Source organism: Stenella coeruleoalba (assembly GCF_951394435.1).
Source record: "Stenella coeruleoalba genome assembly, chromosome: 6".
In the NCBI taxonomy this organism is placed as follows: domain Eukaryota; kingdom Metazoa; phylum Chordata; class Mammalia; order Artiodactyla; family Delphinidae; genus Stenella; species Stenella coeruleoalba.
Genome location: NC_137151.1, coordinates 84,421,101 through 84,443,879, shown reverse-complemented (window position 1 = coordinate 84,443,879; position 22,779 = coordinate 84,421,101). Strand labels below are relative to the sequence as shown.

Sequence of the window (22,779 nt, the reverse complement as noted above, 5' to 3'; positions counted from 1 at the left end):
TACACCCTTGGCATACCTTCAAACAGGTCTTAGGAGACTGCCACCCCAAACTGCCTGTGTTTAAGGTCAAGACTTAACAACACTATATACTATATGCCCAATGTCTCCTCATAGCAAGCCACACGTGAGAACTGCTTTTACAGCAAAGCCAGTAAAAATTTCACTTCCCCAAAGATAACTTTAAAAACACTGTACACTGACTAGTCATTTATGGCCGGGCTCTCATGCATAATTGCAATGTAACCTCTTAGGGTAGAATCTTCTAAGTTACATTTCCCCTGGTCCTGATTTTTATTATAACTTTTTATTTTACTTTTATTGCATGTTATTTAACATTTATTGAAGGCTAACTATGTGCCAGGTAATATGCTATATACTTTGCATAGAATAGTTTATTTAGTACTCATTAGCCTATTCTGTAGCACAAAAGTCTAAGAGGCATAAAGTGATTAAGCAGCTTGCCTAAAGGACACAGAGCTTATAGGTAGGGGAGCTGGAATACAAGATAGTCTAATTCAAGCCTGAGCACTTTATGGTTTCCAGCTTACTGCATATTTTGGTAAGCTGTCTCAAATAATTTGCAGAATGAGGTGGGGACATAAGTAAATGATTAAAACACACTGCTGTTTTTACAAATGTGCAATGGATGGCAGGATGGTATCCTAGGGAAAAAGCTAACATATTAAAGATTCAACTTTTTTTTTTTTTTTTTTTTTGCGGTACGCGGGCCTCTCACTGTTGTGGCCTCTCCCGTTGCGGAGCACAGGCTCCGGACGCTCAGGCTCAGCGGCCACGGCTCTCAGCGGCCACGGCTCACGGGCCCAGCTGCTCCGCGGCATGTGGGATCTTCCCGGACCGGGGCACGAACCCGTGTCCCCTGCATCGGCAGGCGGACTCTCAACCACTGCGCCACCAGGGAAGCCCTAAAGATTCAACTTTTAAACTTAGTTTTCAGCTTTCCTTCACATATTTATAAGCTTCTAAGATAGAACTTCCTCTATTATTCAAAAGCTTTAATGATTAGAAAATATCAACTATAGTACATTTTGCAGGGGACTGTGAAATCAAACAACAAGCATTTACAGCATATCTTCCCGTGTGCATGCTTCTTTGGAGAATTCAAAAACTGTAAGGTGTGGTCTTTGCACTTAAGGGTTAAAACTAAGTCAGGAAGTAAAACTAGTACTTGTTAAATAAAATAATTGGGTAACAATTAAGTGCTAAACTGTGTAACATAGTCCATAACTCTGAGAACAATTCAGAAAAGGAAGAGCTAAGTGTCAGATGCAGTTTGCCAGAAAAGGATTCTTGCAGCAGAAGATATTTAAAATGAATTCTGAAGGGACAAAATAATGTCTATTTTTAAGAGATTGTATAAGAACTTTTAGTAACTGTAAAGCATGGGAATGATAAAGAATAAAACTGCTCTATTACAATTTATGACTATTCTGATTAAAAATTAACTTTAGCAGTAACATCAATGACATCCGTATGCCAATTTATTCACTGAAATACTAAACTTAGAGCATTTTGTATATCTTATATATTCATGTGACAAGCTACTTGTGTCTTAAGGGTTAAGTCAGGCAGCCTGGAATCACGGCTAGAATTTCCACTGTCAGATAAGGGCTACATTGTAATGCTTTCATAATTTCTCCATGTTCTTCCTGAGAGGAAGGAAAACATGATTCTCACTCGGCTGAGTAGGCATACTAAATAAGAGAGTAAAGCTTCATAAATTTCAGTTCAAGCTTTCCTACTGGTGACATTAAAAAACTATCTTTCATCATAATCTTAACCCAGATCCTACCGATCAAGCAATCTGCAGAGAAGGACGCGACACAGACCTCATTTTCACCCTTCAGTGCTTGAGCCATTAATTTGAGCACCACAAAAGGACCTCTTTAGTTATAGCAGCCCTGGTCTGGCCTTACTCTCCTTAAATACATTTTAATAGCAAAAATAATTTGAATCACATCCATCTCAAAGTCTTGCAAGGATTCACAACAAACACCGGCATAAAAATGAGCATAAAAAATTTGACTGTGATTTTTATCAGAAGTGTATACTCTGGATCACAATCAAGAATATGTTTAAATGCTTCTCGTACAGAAGTAAAGGAGAAAAACATGTGGGTTCTTAAAATGAGATCCTATAAATAAATATAAACTATCCTAACCCCTCCACTGCACCCAGCAATGCTTTTAGGCACTTGGACCCACTGTGTCTTTTTAAAATAAATTACAGGCTCCTTATGAGTAGGAAATACATCTTCTGCTTCTTTACATGGTGGCACCCGTTGCCTACTGAATAACATGTTTGCTGCAAAAGACAAGTGAACGGCTAAAAGGCTGCAAGAGACACTGGCTGCTAAATGTGAGAAAGATCATAGGAAAGAAACATCCTCATAATCCCCAACAGTCTTACCTTGACCCCAAAATAGATACCCACATAGCCTCCTTCCTAGGGGTCTAGAGAGGAGGAAATTTGCTTTATCCCCATCCCATCAGCTAATTATTACCAACATAGCCTGAGGAGATACATGCTGAGATGATGATCAAGAGCTTCCGGGAATGAAGGATAACAAGGAATCTTCCTCCCTCAGTTACAGGTAACCCCAAAGAGGAAGAGATGAGTAGTCAGAGATATGGAATAAAGCACATCCCTTGTCTCCTCCCCTTCCGTTGCTCCACTAGGTGGTACTAGTTCTCATGGTGTTTTAGGGATGAGGCACGGGGTGAAAGGTTGAAGAGCTAGACCTCACCTCTATTTTTTTTTTTTTTTTGCGGTACGCAGGCCTCTCACTGTTGTGGCCTCTCCCGTTGCGGACCACAGGCTCCGGACGTGCAGGCTCAGCGGCCATGGCTCACGGGCCCAGCCGCTCCACGGCATGTGGGATCTTCCCAGACCGGGGAACGAACCCGTGTCCCCTGCATCGGCAGGCGGACTCTCAACCACTGCGCCACCAGGAAAGCCCTCAGCTCCATTTTTCAAGAAGACCCTCTGTGTGGCGCTGGGGCCGGAATCAAAGAGTGGAAGTGCTGACTGTTCAGTGTCACGACCATCAGTGATGAGAGCCAATGTCCTGCTTCCCCACCCTCCCCCCTCCTAAGGCTGGGTCTTTGGAAATCATCAGGTAGCAGTTCCAGTCAAGGGATTAAGGGGCATCTATCATGATAGTGGGCTGGTCCTGTAATTAAATCATTCCGTGTTTTGTCATCATTTCTCGTTTTACTGCATCCTAAGTAGAGCTGCCTTAAGCACAGGGACTTTAAAGTCATTTGGATGAGCTTGTAAATCTGGAAGAGTTCAGACTGGAAAAACAAACCCGTTCAGTCACAAGTGTGTTCCTGTGAAACAGGATTTATTCCGCATAGATAATCCACTGTTTTCCGTAGGGTGGGCATGGGTCAAACAAAGGCAAGGGATTTTTTGTTGTACAGCCAAAACACTCAGCACTCACTTCTGCCAGGGAATGAAACCGTCTCCTCCAGTTTTAGACGCAAAGAGCTCTGTGGAACTGGTCACAGAGCCCCGCGTTAGATGTGGAGACTCCCCGTATTTACAGATTCCCCCTTTTTACTTGCTTCAGATCAGTAGCTAGGTTTCTACTGGCCCGGGGGAAATAAAATGAAACACAGAGGTATGAACTGTAGCCTGCCACGGGAAGCAGGGGTACCTGCCCTAAGGTGCACATAAATACATATTATAAAAATATGTACTGGGGGGGCTTCCCTGGTGGCGCAGTGGTTGAGAGTCCGCCTGCCGATGTAGGGGACACGAGTTCGTGCCCCGGTCCGGGAAGATCCCACGTGCCGCGGAGCGGCTAGACCCATGAGCCATGGCCGCTGAGCCTGCGCGTCCGGAGCCTGTGCTCCGCAACGGGAGAGGCCACAACAGTGAGAGGCCCGCGTACCGCAAAAAAAAAAAAAAAAAAAAAAAATATGTACCGGGTCAGCAGCTTAGGATGACAAACCCATCGAGCCCTAGCCAAAGCCTCCCACTCAGGTTCCCTGAGATGCCGTTCCACCCTCCACGGCTGTGCTTTGGCACGTGGCTCTTCTCTGTGCCAAAATGTCTGTTTCTCTTTAGGCCCCCGGGGGGGGTCCTGGTCACCCTTCAAAATCCAGTTTATCTGTGATTTCCTTGGGGAATCTTTTAATAATATCATCCTCCCACTCTCTGCTTCACAAAGCTAATCATTCCCTCCATGGAGCTCCTTCTCTGTTACCTGGCACATTTTTCTGATTCCATCTAACACACTGGGTAGCAATTATGTATTTATACATCTGGCTTCCAGAACAGTGAGACCTTGAGGCCTAAGTTAATATATTGTTTTTTAATTATATTCCCAGCACTCAGCATGCTGCGTGACTCTTGGTGGCTATTTAACATATCTTTAATAAATTAACAGGAAAAAAGACGTTTTCGATTCACAACAGCATTTGTTTTTTCCCTCTTATAAAATTCTTCTCTTGTTATGTCTTCTTTAACCACTGTTTTAAAAAAGCTTCTCTCTTTTGCTCTCTTTTCTTTTTTTTAATATATATATATATATTTATTTATTTGGCTGCACCGGGTCTTAGTTGTGGCACACAGGATCTTCAGTTGCGGCATGTGGGATCTAGTTCCCTGACCGGGGATCGAACCCAGGCCCCTTGCACTGGGAAGCGCAGAGTCTTAGTCACTGGACCACCAGGGAAGTCCCTGCTCTATTTTCTTAAGTCACTAATGCAAACCATCCTTTTTTATCTAATTCATATTAAATTAAAAGGAGAGAAAAAGGTCTATGCATGTATTATTATAACAGGTATACCAGTTTTTTTGTTTTTTGTTGTTTTTTTTAAGTAAGAGTCTGCACGTGGTGTCATACCAATAAATAAAGCAGTTAAGTCAGGCGAGCACCCTGCCTCACAGAATAGAGTCAGAATTAGAGGTGGGAACCCCTAAGGCTGTGTTGCTTATACCTTGTTGTTGCGCATTTCTTTCCTGCAGTTCATATTCTGTGCTTTGTTTTTCTTACATGACACAATACTGAGATGTATGCCCCACCTCAAGACTATTCAAGAGTTCTAATTATTACAAACAATAATTTCTTATTATAAGACCAAATTTCCATTTTCTATATATTTATAAACAAAATCTCTTTTCATCATTTATACCACTGCATCAGACCTGAGAAAAGCACCTTTAAAGTGTGTCCATATTTGAATTTTATAATTTTAATGTGACTATAAATTATGTCTCCTTTCAATTAGGACAGGTTTTTTTTTTTCATTGCCACGATGGGATTTGGTGAATGAGCTTTCGCATTTTATACATTTTGTTTAGATATATAATTGTGAGTCTTTCATCTTAGATACTATGATAAAGAATTATGTTGACTGTATGGCATTTGCATCCTCAGGGTTAGGGAAAATGACAATGGCAATCTATAAAGCTAATAAAATTGTATATAGTCATAGACTGTTTGGTACAATTAATGATTTAGGAGCCTGGGCAGCCCCGGAAGACCTCAACTCCAATGATGTTATCCTGAACCTTTATTTTAATCATAATGCCAATCACCAAATGGTTTAGCCAAGCTGCTAACAGAACTTCTCAGGATACAGTCTGGATTATATGAGCTAATGAATAGAAATCAATGTTTTCACTGCTCTTAAGCCACATGGCAAGAAATCTTTTTCAAAGTTACATGTTGAAGGGTCCAGTGAAGCAAAGAGAAGAACTCAGGTCGGGATATTTGAGCAAAGATTTTAAAGGTGCATGGGAAAACAACAGCCTGACTATAAAGCTTGTGTTACAAATCACTAGGTGTGATCAAAGTAACTGAAGAAATATAATAATTATGACTTTTTTTTTTCAGTAAGTATAGTTAACCTACAAAAATACCAAAATCTTTAAAATATAAATCGTTTTATATTTAAAACCACCTTTGGATGTGTACACCTAACAGCTGTACATGAGAGTTTATTGCAGAGTTCCTCTTTCTTTGTTTAAACAGAAGGGTGTGGGAAATAATCAACAAACAAACACAGAACACTCAGAGGAACTGAAGAACCAGCGCCCTGACGTAACCTGTTCCTTCACAACCACTTCAAACTTATAACAGTGCCTCTGCCCTTCCTTTGTAGAGTCAGATGCTGAGGGCCACTGAACTTTCATGTAGTCATAACTCACGTAGAAAAATAATTCTAATTCCAACTGTTAACTTGCCTTGAAGAACTTCCATGGGGAGAACAGTCCAGGCATTTTCCAGGTAGGAAATATAAATATAGCGAGCCGTATTGCAGGCCAGGCCAATGTACAGAACCCTAAAAAAAGCAAAGGAAAATAAGTTGAGGCTCTGGTAGAGATACAAAACATGCAAATATCACCTAGTTTTTCCCCTGCCCAAAACATCCATCATCCAGCAGGCAGTGTTCCAAACTCAGAAGTGGGGAAGCTAAAGGACAATTAAATTTAACCATAAACTCTTAGGAATAAGAAAACTGCTTCTAACATATCTGCTCTCAGCCTTTTCAAAATGCTTGTTAATATAAAAGCAAACATCACCCTTCCTGAAACTTAATTAGTAGCAGAGATGATGCTTTTTTAAGATAGTCTGGGCATACTGCCATCTGTAATGACATTGCTGGCTTCCTTCCAGGTGGCTGTAGGGTAAATATGCCTGGGATTGCAGCCACTTCACTATGATGGGGGAAGGACAGGCTAAAAATGAGAACATGTGAATATGTGGCCCCGCTTGCAATACCCAAGACACCAAGCAGTTTCACAAAGAGACTCTCAAGGTCATTGAAAACTGTCATCCAATGATGAATAATAACTATTTGGAAATCAAACACTTTTTCCTATCAGTTCAATTGATACAAGTTCATTATTTTAAAAAAAAATCCATGATATCACATGTTTACAAAATTGATAAATATATATCAGCCTCTAGCTTTCACTGTCACAATCACCACCACAAAAATTATGAGTAAAAACAAAATAAACAAAGGCCTTAAACGGTGAATCCAAGCATAAGGTTACCATCTCTCTCATTCTGAACTAGACAGGCTGGTTTGGAAGCAAACGGTGGCTACTTCTCTTTACAAAAACACAACCCAGGGGATTTCTTTTTCTTGGTTGTTTTCCATTTTCTGTTAATTTTCCCCAACCTTAATGCTTTTCTTGTGTTCTAAATCCAAGTGGATGAAAACTAGAAGGTAAAAGAAATAAACCAATTTGACAATCAGTGGTATTTTCCTAATCTTACTCAACTGTATTTTTATATTAAAATCATTCTTATAAACAGTGTCCTCTTTTTCCAACACTGGATCAAGGAAACGAAATGCTCTGAGGCATCCAGCTGGTATTAACTGCAAATATGGAGCGGAAAGAAATATGGGGAAAGACAACAAAAGGGTTGAGGGGGTGGGGATGGGATAGGAAATGGATATTAGAATGGATTTAGCTCTTCAATAACGAAAAGGTCTGGGTTGTCATATTCTTTGGACTTTATGCTCTTTTTACTTGTATGTTTTGAAGAAAAAAGTATGTTTCAAACCTGTTTGATAAAAAATTTGCTGAACAAACTTGCTATAAATCCGTCAGCCAGGGTCCCAATGCTAGGAAACAGCAACGAAAAGCCCACAGGAGATTAAAATGCAAAATACACTATACAAACACACAAGTTACACAAATATGTTTCCTTCCAGGTTCTAAGGCAGCCCCGCTGATGACATCAACTTAGCCTAACTCATGGTCAGCAAAGATTTTCTATAAAGGGCCATATAGTAAATAGGTCTTGTAGGTCTTTTGCACATTCTCAACTCTGCTGCTGTAGCATGAAAGCAACCATAGACAGTATGTAAATGAATAAGCATGGATGGCTGTGTTCCAATAAAATTCGAATTATGAACACCGAAATGTAAATTTCATGTAATTTTCATGTATCACAAAATAGTATGCTTCTTGTGATTTTGTTTTCAACCACTTGAAAGTATAGAAACTTTTCTTAGTTCCTGGGTCCTACAAAACAGGCAGTAGGCCAGATTTGGCCCCTGGCCATAGCTTGCCAACCTCTGACCTAGCTCACTAGTTCTTATTAACTCTGCCTGTACATCAGATTTACTCAGGCAACTGTTAAAAACTACAGCATTGAGGCCCATGCCACCCTCAGTTAAGGCTCTTTAGGATTGGAACTCAGGCTCCATGCTTTTGAAAGCTCCCCAGGTTATTCAGATACTGAGCCAAAGGTGGAGAACCACTGACCTAGCTCATTCTAAGCAGCTCCAAGTAATTCTTGCCCATAATCCCATCATAAAAAGATTTGGTACTACATCTTCCTTGTGTTCATATTGCCTATCCTATACCTTTCTTTTGAGCCCACTTCTGAATCAGGGTTACCATGACAACCGCTATTCAATCCAGGCCACAGTCCACAGGGCCTGGCCCTAAGTAACACATAAGAGGTAGGTTGCGCTATGCCTTCAAACCTCTCTCTACCCCCGTGGAATTCAGCCACTGGAGTCTGTAATTTCTCGGACCCTTAGGTCTCAGATTGCCACCAACCAGCCCAGTGACTACGAGCTTGATATACCTTTCAATTCTTTTCCATGTTTGTAATCTCACAACTGATAGTTCTTTGGGACCAAAGAACTGATAGTTCTTTGTAAAGATGAAAACACAAAATCAGAAGTATCCAGCGCAAATTACTTCATCTCCTAGAGCCTCAATTTCCGCATATATCAAGTAGACAACAACATCAACTCTGCAGGCTTGTGATAATTACAACACAGTGAGTTGCCCATAATAAGCACTCAATAAAAGGTATTATTATTACTATTCTTATTATTATTTTAAAGAAAAGTGTCCAAGTATCCTTCTTTTTTCTGATAAAACTTTTATCCCAGAATTCCAAGAGAGGACACTAGCATTCCTCCCTCACCAACCCTTCTGGCGAAGCCGGTGGCTTAAAAAAATCGGCAAGTGTAAAATGATGAGCAGAAAGGAAGGCAGCATTTTGATCTATGAAAAGGGAAAGAAGTAGACAACATATTTATTGAATAATCCCTGAAAAGTATTGCAGCAACCTAAGAATCTCTTTAATATCTGAATGGGATATTTAAACTGCCGTAGTATTCACTGTTATGGGCTGAACTGTGTCCCCTCCAAAATTCATATGTTGAAGGTTTAAGTCCTAACCCCCAGTATCTCAGAGTGTGGTTAGATATGGCAATAGGGCCTTTAAAGAGGTGATTAAGGTGAAATGATGTAATATGGGTAGGCCCTAATCCAACATGACTAGTGTCCTGATAAGAAGAGATTAGGACAGAGACAGACACAGAGGGAAGACCAGATGAAGACACTGGAAGACAAGCCAAGGAGAGAAGTCCTCAGAAGACATACATCCTGCCAACACCTTGATCTTGGACTTTTAGCTTCCAGAACTGTAAGGAAATAAAATTTCTATTTTTTAAAGCCAGTCTGTGGTGCTTTGTTATGGCAGCCCTAGGAAATGAATACATGCACACTCATGAAATTAAGGATTTGCTAATAAAAAGGAATTTATAATATGTTTTACTAGATCATCTTCTGGACAAATTCTTTATGCTGAATATAGAGCATATGTTTGGAGTCCTAGAATTTGCCTGAGCATTAAGAGGTCTGGAAATACAGAAAAATAGTCTGAAAAATGCCTCTCAGTGACATACAGAGACCCATTGAACACCTACAGTGAAATAGCTCAGAAACAACATCATTGCTTTCCTATTTCACAACAAGAAGTCAGTAAGTACAAAAGTAGACAAGAAATAAAGACAATTTTAGAACAGGTGTTATAGATAACTGATCTATAAAGAACACAATTGGTAAGGAGCAGATGATTCAGCAGAAAACACTACACCATGGAAAACCCAAATCACTGGTCAAACTCCTTGATTCTTTATTTGAGCAAAATATAATGGTAGGAGAAAAGTACTTATGAGTTTCTAATTTCTTACAAAACCACAACCCACAGTGTTGACAGGATAAGTTGATTGGTGATTATCTTATAATGAAACTGGTACTTTTTTGTTTTATTTGGTTTTTCAGAATGACAGTATTCAAGATACAGAAGCAATTAATTGTGAGTCATCCAGCAATTCCTAACAGAGTGTGGGTTAATTATGATGTCCTACTTTTCTAATTTAAACCATCTATAATATAACATGACTGAATAACCCCTGAGAACATTTCTAAATTACAAAGAACATGAATTTTGCTCAATAAACATTAACTGAGATACCACTATGTAACATACACTGTGCTGGATGAAAGGGAATAAAAATGAAGAGAAATCCTCCTTGCCTGCAAGGAACTTAGTCTAGTGGGGAGACAGGCACAGAAGCAAATAAGTTAAATACAATACCCTAAGAGGTCTGCACAAAGTGCTGTGGCTACACAAAGGAGAGGTTCTTAGCTACCCCTGGGGGTCCCAGGACACTTGGGTTAGAAGCAAACGGACAAAGGAGGAGGGACAAGCATCACAGGCAGAGGGAACAATAGAAAGGTTAACCATAAAACCTCAAGCATTTGCAGGCAGAGAGGGTATTTGAAAGATGTAAGACGGATCAAAGTCTAAGGATTTATGAAGAGATAAGTGAACTTTTCCAGCCCAGATCCAATACGGAAATTATTCTCTATTCCAGAGACAATACAGGTTATGAGCAGCAGAGAAAGATTTAAGTAGGATTATCCTATAATGCTCTCAGATATATGAGATGAAAGAGCAACACCACGCAAAGAGAACCCATTCTCAGCTGAATGAGTAATTGGCAGCAAGCATGTTGCAAAGCCTCTAAATGGAGAAACAGAAAAGTTCCTCAAAAAAGAAAAAACACTGGATGAAAACAAAATGCCCTGGATAAGGATGGTTCTTATCAACCAGACATGGAGCATTTGCAGATGGAGTCTGAACATGAGCTCAATCTGTGGTACAAGCCCTCGCACAAAGACACAGTGTTCCAACGCACAGAAGTGTTGCTCCAGGGCTGGGTGGAGATGAAGACACACTAGCAGGACTTCCCTGGTGGCGCAGTGATTAAGAATCCGCCTGCCAGTGCAGGGGACACGGGTTCAAGCCCTGGCCTGGGAAGATCCCACATGCCGTGGAGCAACTAAGCCCGTGCGCCGCAGCTACTGAGCCTGCGCTCTAGAGCCCATGAGCCACAACTACTGAAGCCCGCGTGCCTAGAGCCTGTGCTCCGCAACAAGAGAAGCCACCACAATGAGAAGCCCGCGCACCACAACAAAGAGTAGCCCCCGCTCGCTGCAACTAGAGAAAGCCCACCTGCAGCAACGAAGACCCAATGCAGCCAATAAATAAATAAATAAATTCATAAAAAAAAAAAAAAGACTAGCAACGAACCATGATTCAGAAAGTAATATTTTGACAGGTTAGAGGCCACTGGGACAAGGTCCTCAGCTAGAGGACAATGTCACCTAGCTAGAGTTTCACTAGGAACACCAGTTCCTAATGGGAAAGAAGTGCCTCATGTATGAGTCAGCTTAGGTTTTCTGTATGGTAAACAGTAAACGGACTCACCCTTAGGCTGGGTTCCATCATTCCCAGATCATCCTTTTATGGTCTATATGAACTTGTCAGTAAAAAAAAAAAAAAAGTTCTTTCAGATATTGCTACAGGTGTCTTTCTAGAGCAGACAGACACCAGCTGCTAATTAAGGTCAGGATTCTGATGCTTAATGCAAGCATTCAGCATAAGCAGTGCCCTCCTCCCCAAGAATGAAGCTTATTTCCAGCAATAATCACCTGATACTGACAACCTTAGAGTAAGATGATGTTCCCGACTGTCAGCTTTATCAGTAGGAAAATATAAATCCAAACTCTTTAGACGATAACTAAACTAGAAGGTGTAAGCCTTGAAGAGTTAAATTTTAGTCTCGAAAATTACTGTTTTTTCATATTCATCCCCCTCCTCCCAACCAACCTGCATGATGTAATGTCACTGTGGGTGTCCTCCCAGGATTTCTCTGCCTCTATGTAGCAGAATAGGGTTTTACTGTCACTGCCTGGAATCTCTTGTCCTGCCTCCCCTTTCTTGTCCTCTCTACCCTGTGTCCCATACCCAGGGCTGGCTGGCTTGAACGGATCCTAGCTGGCATTCCTTGGAACTCCCACCCTAAGCACAGGGCCCGAGCTACCATCATGGGACACTTCTCATGCCACAGTGGTAGCAAAAGCAACCAGAGTGAAGACGTGGCCTAGAGTCAATGACCTGAGCAACATGTGGCAGAAGCTGTCACACCCCATGCCCAGTGCTCACCTAGAAGTGGCAGAGCTGATGACACACCTGTTCCTTCTTCCAAGACACGACTTTGGGCACTAGTATCTCTGATTGTGAGAGTCCTACACTTGAAAGTGCTCATCTCTTCTAAGAAACCATCTCAAATGTCCCCAGGTATAACTGATCCTATCTCACCATCTCAAATGTCCCCAGGTATAACTCTTCCTCTGTTATACTCTTTGTTTCCATTAGAGTACTTGTCACAATCTACAAGTGCTATACACAGAAGACCGTGAGTTCCTGGGAGGCAAGGACTGTGTCTTTTTCACCTTGTACTCAAAAGGAGCCTGCCTTACTCAAGTGCTCAGTGAATTATAGTAAAGTAATTTAATATAATCTTATGTAAATGGATAAAACATGAGGACAAAAAGAAGCACTATTTCCATGAAAACAGCGTTTCTCGATGGGCCACCATCATTTTGGATGCTATATTCTTAATCATATGGGACCCACCCATTCACCGGGGGATGTTTAGGATCCTGGCCCTTGGGCGCTAAGTGACAGTCTCTGAAAAAACTAAAATGCTCCCTCACACATTTCTAAACACCTCCTATTGGGAAGCACTAGATAAGTCCCTTAAAACAAAGGCTTCCTGGTCACTGTATCATAAAATGTCCTGTGTGTGTGTGTGTGTGTGTGTGTGTGTGTGTGTGTCTCCATATTCAAGTTATATTAGTACCTAAACAAATCTAGAAGGAGACAGACACCAAACCATGATCAATGGTTACCTTGGAGATTTGTGATTACAGACCATTCATTGTCTAAGGAGTGTATTTCTGTAGATTTTGAGTTTGCATAGTGAGTTATGTACTTTTTGAAAATCACGTAAAAATAACATTTAAAAGATGGGGAAAAAACTATCAAATTAGGCATGGGAAGGCAGCCATTAAAAACTTAGGTTAAAATAATAAAAAAACTTGGGCTTCCCTGGTGGCGCGGTAGTTGAGAGTCCGCCTGCCGATGCAGGGGACACGGGTTCGTGCCCCGATCCGGGAAGATCCCACATGCCACGGAGCGGCTGGGCCCGTGAGCCCTGGCTGCTGAGCCTGCGCGTCCGGAGCCTGCGCTCCACAGCGGGAGAGGCCACAACAGTGAGAGGCCCGTGTACCGCAAAAAAAAAAAAATAATAATAATTTAAAAACTAATAGAATTCTGTACCCAAATTGTTTTTAAAGTATCTTTATGTCTGTGTTCCACACAAAAGAAACCAAAACTGATGGAAATCATAACCCCAATAACAGAATCATTTTCAAAGAAAATGTTTGGCCCTACAACCAAAGATTAGCAAATGTTTTTATATTTTTGTGTTTCAAAATGTTTAAGTTGTGAATATGTTACATCTTATCATTAATCCACCAACCACTAACTATTTGATACTGTCACCTAAAGCGAGCTAAAAGTCACTGCAGAACAGTAAGTACAGCACTGTAATCCTCACGTCAGGGAAGGAGAGTTACATACACATGTATTATGCACTTACATGTGAAGAGACTATCTCTGGAAGAAGACACTAGAACCGCATATCACTGATGGGCTCTGGGTGGGGGGCGGAGCTGGGGGACTGTCCCAAAGGTGGGAGAGAGACTTTACTGAATATCTTTTAGAACTCTTGAATTCCTTCCCATGTGTGTATCTACTTTCTCAAAGAATAGAGATTAGTCGCTGTGCTTCATGTAGCTATAAATAGGCACAGTAAATGATGTATGATGCTTGACCCATGGTTTTCCAACCTGAAGGGATCATTATCTGGGTTTCTATTTTGGTTTAAAAATAATACAACATTCTACCTTAATTAATATTCAATATTATTTCTATCTTTTGAATCTGTTATGAGATTGGGTGTAAGTCAAAGATTCATACAAATTAGTTAAGAAAGGCACATGAACTATTCAGCATTGCCATGATTGTGCTCTTTCTGGACAAAGAAAATTGGCAGTCTATAGAGATAAACTTAAGAAAAGTATTCATTTGGTTCAAGAGCCACTTGGATCATCAGAAAGTATTATATGTAATACAATGGGAACCTTTGAATCAAAACCGCTAAGAACCACCAAAAAAAAGATTCTACTATAAAACATCTTTTTTGGTAGACTGTCTGGCACAGTGCGCTGCCTAGCTTCTGTCCTCTAGCCACGTGAATTCCCAGTGGACCCACTGGGCCACTGTCCCCACCCATCCCTACCTGTGACCTGATTCCTACTCCTCCTTCAGCTCTCACTCAGCTCCTTCTGCATGATCACATCATGTGCCTCTCCTCATAACCCTTATCTCAGTTGTAACTGTCCATTGACAACTGGACTGTATGCTCCATGCAGAGTGATGTCTACTTCATATTATGTCGGCTCAGATTTATCTCGTGTGCTTGACACCTAGCAGGCACTCAATAAATAGTCATGGACTAGAGGGAAAATATAAATACTTTAACCAGAACATCACACAACAAATATTTACTGAATGAACATACTCTGTGTTAAGTGCCAGGCATATGGTGGTGAACACGATATAAATGTAAACTGTGCATATACTATGCCTGTAATTGTATGTGTACATAGCCACCTATTATATTGGTAATTATATATGCATACTTGTAATTATATATATATGTATAAGACACTTGATCATGGTACAGGAATAAGTGATGGGTATGTGAAAGAATGAATTGACTTATAAACGAGGCCTAGAAATAGAATGATTGATAAAATGGATGTCCACATTTGGCAATATTTTTGATTAATGTTAACAGGCTACGCTCGAAGATAAGTATTCAGTCATTTATGCGGACAAGGAATAGTTCAACGAATAGCTGACTACAGTCTGCTTTTGCGGGGCATCCTGAAGCACCATGCAATGGATCCTCAACACATGTGCACAAGCAGATAACAAGGATCTTGGGTACCCACAAGCCTATCTCACCAGAATAAGAGTTAGCATGTAAGCCACAAAGCTCAAAGAGTCAGTGGCCTTGACATACCAACCACAGCATAGCCAAAGGGATCACCAGTAGAGACCCTGGAAGCCACCAAGCTTCTATCGCCAAACAGGTGTATGTAGCTGGCCAGTGACCCATCTTTGTAGAACAGAGAATAAGAACCACACTGTGTATCAGAAGAGTAAATGGGGGAAAAAGAATATTCATCTAGCTATGTATGTTTTCTGCAGCTACTAATACTTCCTTCTATTTTTTCCCGCTAGAAAAAGAAAAGATAAAAGTGAAGTCTCAGTCTCTGCTGGTCTTAAGTCATTATTTTGCTGCCTTCAAATCTTTCCTCTTCAAATGACAGATAAGCTAAGCTAAGAGTATAATACTAGTAACCGTCAGCCGGGTCACGGTGCTGGTTCCTGGCCATATTTACATCTTTGCATTGCTCTTTTCGTTTATCTGCCCACTTTTTCTTAGCTTGTGTATATCTCTAGGTAGAAAAATAAGGATGCTGAAAACAAAATAGAACCTTGATTAATGGAACCCAACCACTTAAAAGATACAATATGCTGTTTTGTTGTTATACCTTCCATTAGGGTAAAAGTCAAATGACCAAACACACATACATAGACAGCACACACCCACGTACACCATGATTTTGTTTAAAAATTTTCCATGCGATGGCCTGAGGTATACATAAAATACAAATTCTATAATTTCCAAACAAGAATCATTGACATTTGTCACAGCAATTAATTTGAAAAAGGCCTCAAGAGTTTTAGTTGACCCTAAGCTAAATTTGAGGGAACTAAACAAGTTCATCAAAATTCAGGCTGAAGGAATATCATGACCAAACCAAAAGGACATAATAATCCTACTGTTCTGGACTTTGGCCAGACCACAGCAGGAAGTGGGTACAATTAGGAGATCGCTGACAAAAAAAAAAAAAAAAGGAAGGAGTTTGAATGAGGGGGAAGATTAAAAAGAGGAGAGTCTGGGATAAGATGTTCTGGGGAAAATCCCTGAGGGAGTGGGAGAAGCAAAGCGGCAGGAGGGACATTCAAATATGTGAAGGGCTTTACTGCTGAACAGGGTGTGGGCTGTGTTAGCCCACACCTGAGAGCAGTCAGTACAATATTGTTGTTTTAGCTGCTAAGCAGAAACTAAGGGAATGCGGCATTCTCTCTTTTCAACTGGACTTGATCCTGGGAAGATGTGCACCTGCCTGGGACCTCCGGTGTAAGCCTAGAAATGAAGCCTACCCAACAGGAGGCAGAGCTAGTAGAGGGAGAGACCAGGCTCTGATCACATCATTTGAGACCCGATTAGAGCCACACCTATGGCCATGTGCTAGACTTTTAAGTTAGACAATACACTCCTTGTTTTGCTTAAGCCACTTTGGGTAAGGTTTTCTGCCACCTCAAGTGAAAGAGTCCTAAGGGACACAAGATCTTAGCTACCTTGTGAGATAGCAAGTTCCATATCACCAGAAGGGGCCAAACAAAGGCTTAGTAACAATCTGCCAAGGATTAGGGGGAAGTGAACCAACCTGGGATGAAGCTGGGCCTACCTGACTGTATTATTTTGCTAGGGCTACTGTAACAAATACCACAGAGTGTGTGGCTTCAACAACAGAATTTATTTTCTTATAATTCTGGAGGCTCTAAGTCTGAGATCAAGGTGTTGGCAGGATTAGTTTCTTCTGAGGCCTCTCTCTTTGGCTTGTAGATGGCTAACTTTTCCCTGTGTCCTCACATGGTCTTCCCTCTGCATGTGTCTGTGTCCCAATCTCTTCTCCTCATAAGGACATCAGTCATATTGGATTGGGATCTACCCTAACAGCCTCATTTTAATTTATCTCTTTCAAGACCCTATCTCCAACGCAGTCACATTCTGAGGTACTGGGGAATAGGACTTTAACATACATGCATTTTCAGGGAACACAATTCAGCTCACAAAAATGACTTCCAAGGCTACTTACAACTCCAACATGAAACAAAATTTAGTAAAGAGCGCCAGTTTTTTGTTGTTGTTGTTGTTGTTTTACTCAAGAGCCATTAACTCTGTGGACCAGAAATAGAGCCTGTGATACCAGTGGCAGCTTCTCTGGCCTCTAAAGTCAGAGAGTGAGTCTGCACCCTTCGCAGAGGATTGTTAGCATTTTGTACAACCCAGTCTGACTATATTTATTCATTTACGTTATCTAGGGGATTGCTATTTACTTTTCCAGAGGTTGGTGTAAAATGAAAGGCTTTGACAAACAGTGCTAATAAATGTGTTTTCACAAGGAGCAGCACAGTGGGACGTATGCTGCACCTGGGCTGAAGTGGTGGAATCCGGGGCACGGGCATCCCGGAAGTGGACTTTTCTCAGGAATGGTCCTAACCGCCCCGGCTATACTACAGGGGTTTTAAAAAGATCAAATAAGCACGTCAAGAAAAACTGCAAACATCTTGCAAATGTGTAAACTACCATTAAATACGATGCACATATTTCACCAAGAGCAGCCAAGTCTTTCACAAATTCTGTCTGAGCCAGCGCATGGAGAAATGGCTAAGGTTTAGGATTCTAACTTCCATTCAAGTCAGCTGGTGTCGGAGAAACAAAATTCTCTACACACCGATCCCAACGACTGCCATCATAAATCACATCCCCAATCACTGGCTAGACAGTCTGTTGTCATGGCATGGCCTGGATGAGTTGGCATGAACGGCTGTGTGTACATTTCTGACTTATCAGCAAAAACCATTCAAAGCCTGAGTCCTTGGCAGGGTGGGCAGGGAGGGGTGAGATCCGATGTGTGGTTTTTCACACACTGAAACCAAGCAAAGTAAAAAGTTAGATCATTAGAGGTAGAACTAAACAAAGACACAACATCAAGTCCAATCCTCTTATTTTAGAGAGACAAGGAAATAGAGGTCCAGAGAGGTAGAATGGGGCCACTGTTAGTGGGCCAGTGGAAGGTCAAGGTCCCTGCCCCCTTGCCCTGGGGCTCTTTCGGTAGGTAATAACAACGTGCTGTGTTCCTACACCAAGGCCCCTGCGTGAAGTCAAACCTGGACACGGACTTGAAGAAACGCCTCTGGATTGGACCAGTGGAGACAGGGACTGGTTGTGTTGGCCTAGTTATGCTTCTGGTAGCAGCTGTGCACTTGGATTAAGGAAGTTGGGTGTATGTTTGAGTTGACTTTAGAAGATGGTTAATATTTTAAACTTGGATGAATGATTAGTAGGAATGAGGTAAGAGAAAAGTAGAAAAACAAATGCCACTCAACGGCTGCCCAATATCCTGGATCACAAAAGAAAAATTTACCCAGCAAAATTTTGTGTTCTGAGATGAAATGGACCAAAAGACCATTTCTACTGATGTAGCCCCAGAGGCCTCAGGTATCAAGGCAGAGGCAGGACACAGGATGAGCCAGGACTTCTGCCTCCACCTGTGGGCTGGACAAGGGCTGCCTCGAGCAAGCAGGCTTTGAAATCAAATAATCAGAAGTTGAGTGTAGGGTTTGGGTTGCATAAGGATCAGAAACTATGCAGGGGCACATCCCCACTCCCCACCCCCAACCCCACACAGAGAACAGGACTGTGAGAGGAGAACAAAGACAGGGGAAGTTCAGGAGGCTGCGTCTTGGGTAGATCCGACCACAGGCACAGGCTCTGCTCACCACGCCTGCAGGTCTCTAGATGAGCCCGGGAAGTCTCCGAGATGGGCTCACCCCCCAGGGGTGCTGAACGGCGCCCCGATCTTCTCCATTCCTCGACCCCTGAGGTGGCTCCACAGAACCCACTGGGAGGGGTCTCAACTGCTCCAGCAACACTGGGTTTGGGGCCATCTCCCTCTCTTTTTTGAACTTTCACTTCCAGACTTAATTCAATGTAATCCCAACTCATAATGCTAAACATCCTCCCTGAAGTGACCATGAACTTCTGGATCTTTCAAGTATGGAAAAAAGAATGCAAATACAATTACAATAAACTCCTGCCCCAAACTTGTCAACTAACAGATTTTTGTGACTAGGAATTCTGTGCTATTCTTTTTGAAAACAGGGAACTTAACTGAATAGTAGACAGTAGCCACTTCTGTCCCCTCTTTTTGTGACATTCGGGAAGAAAGAGCATCAACATCAGTAGTCTTGAGGCTTCTGTTTGCTGCAGGCCTCTCCCCATGCCCATTGCCCCATACGAACATTTTTGTAATATTCTCCAGTTCGCATTTTCCCCACTTAGTATCTCATTTATTCCTGCCAATAATCTTCTGAGATAGGAAAGGCAAGAGTTACCGTTCATTCTATTTTACAGCTGAAGAAATCAAGGCCCTGAAAAGTTGCAAGGTCTAAATAAATTGCAGAACCAAGACTCAACTCTGGGTCTTCTGCTGTCAAATCCCAGGCCCTTTCCATGGTCAGCAGAGCCCCTCCATCATGAGTGTAAGACTTCGACGGGAACTCAGGGAAATTTAAAAGGTGCTCTTTTTCACACACAAAAATATTAATGGCCGCCCTACCTTAAACATCTTGTTTCACAGAGATTTGCTGTAATATTCTCTCTGTACTTGAAACAAATTGTTAGGTTTCTAACAAAATCTCATTAACAGAACTAAGAATAACTCAATTATTAATAATAACTTAATAGTAATGAAAGAGTAAGAGTAATTAATAGTAACTTGATTGAGTAATGAAATAGTAATGATACTGGTCTTCATCTACTTTGATGAATACCAACATTGCTCTTGATAAACTGAAAAGAGCATGGGAATTATAAGCCAGACACCCTGGGCTGAGTCCCTACTCCATCACTCAGAAGGGTGGACCTTAGGCAAATCCTAGCAAATCTGTTCCTTCCTAGGCTTACATGGTAGCTCTGACCAACCAACCAGTATACCTGCTACCAGGAATGTGTACCCAAGCAGAAGAATAAGTTTGCCACTGCCAGACCCACTCTAACTGTCATCCCCATGCTGGGCCACAGGTCCCTCCTACTCTAGTGTCCTCTGACTCTTAGAATTTTTGGGAATCCCAGCCATCTATACCCTCCTCAGGCTCTCCTTGCTCTGTCTGTTTAGGCACATGTCTTAGTCTGCTCAGGCTGCCACAGCCTGCTCTGGGTGGCTTAAACAACAGAAATTCATTTTCTCACAGTTCTGGGGGCTGGAAGTCTGAGACCAGAGTGCCAGCACTGTCAGTTTCCAGTGAGGACCCTCTTCCTAGCTTGCATATGGCTACCTTCTCACTCTGTCTTCACATGGCTCAAAGCAAGAGCTAGAGCAAGCTCTCCAGTGTGATTTCTTATAAGGGCACTAATCCCATCATGAGGACCCCATGCTCATGGCCTCATCTAACCTTAATTATCTCCCAAAGGTCCCAACTCCAAATACCATTACATTGGGGGTCGGGGCTTCAACATATGAATTTGGGGGGACACAATTCAGTCCACAGCAACACAGTTCTCTACCCTAATACCCACACTCTCTAACACAATTAGGAACAGACCCTGGGGCTCCATGAACCCTGACTGCAGGTTCTCAGGGGCTCCACCCCAGGCCCCCTGGGAGTCAACATGGTCTTTCCACCAATGGAGGATATCAGGCTCTCATCAAACCACTGTAAAATGAATATAAGAAAACTTAACAGTTTTGCAAGGTGGTTGTAACAATAAAAATATTTATGAAAACTGTATAAATTATAAAGCCTACAATAATATTATTTCCATTTATTTTTATTGGTGATCTAGAAATTGGAAATGGAAACAATGATTTTCTGATTTAGCCTAATGAGGAAACTGAGCATAAAATTGTTCCCTATTAAAGATACAAGAATCTTCTTTGTGGAATAAAGTATAGTCCACCTATCAGTAGCATTCCTGAGGTAAGGCAACAAAAACAATCCTACCCTCGGGCATTTGTGTTAAATACAATAACAATGATTTCTTTGCTGTTATAGTCTTGGCTTGATTTCTTTCTCAGTTTACACTGTACTTAACAGATAAGCACTAGGCACAGAAAATCACACCTAAGCCATTAGGCTATTTTGGGCATCATATTCCCTCTGGTACTGTGGTTCTCCAGGCCCACAGAAACGCAGGGGCCACAGTTCTGAGGGTGAATGGAGGCTCACTGTAGGATAAAGGTCTCGAGTTATGAGTGAATAACATCAAGAGAACATTAAAGATACAGCCATCGGGCTTCCCTGGTGGCGCAGTGGTTGAGAGTCCCCCTGCCCATGCAGGGGACACGGGTTTGTGCCCCGGTCCGGGAAGATCCCACGTGCTGCGGAGCGGCTGGGCCCGTGAGCCATGGCCGCTGAGCCTGCGCGTCCGGAGCCTGTGCTCCGCAACGGGAGAGGCCACGGCAGTGAGAGGCCCGCGTTGAGGGCCTCTCAACCACTGCGCCACCAGGGAAGCCCCTATATTATTAATATTATACTGTAATTATATTTTTTGTTAAGGTTGGAGGTTTTTTAATTTAAAATTTTTATCTTTTGTTTATCTTCTAGAGTCTAGGGCTATTCTGAAATTTTGAAGTTGCTAAAAAAAAAAAATCTTCATCTGGGATTGAAGGCATTAAATCAACAAAGGTCGTGCGTGAGTCACCAGCTTATGACTCATAGAACAACTGATAATTTCTCTGAAACTCAGAGGATGAAGTAAAATGGGACTTTTCTAAACTAGAGCAGGATAAACAATAATAAATGCTCCACCCATGTAAGTGTTTTAAAGAAATACCAAAGTAGAAATGTGTTCACGTCACCTCTTGCTCACATTCACCAATGGCTTCCCACTTCTCTTAGAAAAACATTCTCTCAGTGTGACCTGGAGGCCTTGCACAAGCCCTGCCCACCTCGCTGACTTCTATTATTCTTCACGCTCTCCTTAGGCCATTCACACCTGTGGCTTCCTCATCTTCACTGGGTGGCTTCTATTCAAATGTCTCTCTGCTCCAGTGTCTCTTCCTCCGAGAAAGCCGCCGCCCGGCTGAGTCAAGCCGAAACAGTTGCCTCTCCTCAGTCGTTCTGGGAACCCTCATCCTGCATTAATTTTGCCATGTATCACTCATCATTATCAGCCATGAAATAATCTGTTTAGTGCTCACTGTCTACCCCAATAGGTTAGTTCCATGAGGACCAGCCTTTGTCTATCTTATTACACACTCCATATATCCCCAGGGCCTAGAAAAGTGTCTGTCACCTAGTGTGTGCTTAATAAATACTTGCTGAAGGAGTGAATTAATAATAACAATAATATTGATAATACTACCTGTTGTTTACAGTGGAGCACTTACTATGTGCTATGCATTACCTCATTCATCTTAATGCTATGAAGTTACATACAATTATTACCACCACTTTACTTATGAGGAATCTGAGGCTTAACAAAGCTAAATTGCTGACTTACCCAAGGTCAGACATACAGTTAAGTGTGGGATTTGAACCTAGGTCAAATGCACACACACACACACAGACATGCACACACAAACACGTGTGCACTCTTTACAGGTGAACTGGCAAAAAGAAGAATATAAGGAAACAGGATA

General features: G+C 41.8%; 1 protein-coding gene across 1 annotated transcript in view; it reads right to left on the bottom strand.

Annotated features, from left to right (window-relative positions):
* MFSD6 (major facilitator superfamily domain containing 6) overlaps positions 1 to 22,779 on the bottom strand; it is a 71,882-nt gene that overhangs the window by 13,585 nt on the left and 35,518 nt on the right. Inside the window, exon 3 of the mRNA XM_079924046.1 lies at positions 6,217 to 6,314. Within this exon, the coding sequence (XP_079780172.1) occupies positions 6,217 to 6,314 (98 nt within the window). The remainder of the gene's footprint in view (positions 1 to 6,216; positions 6,315 to 22,779) is intronic.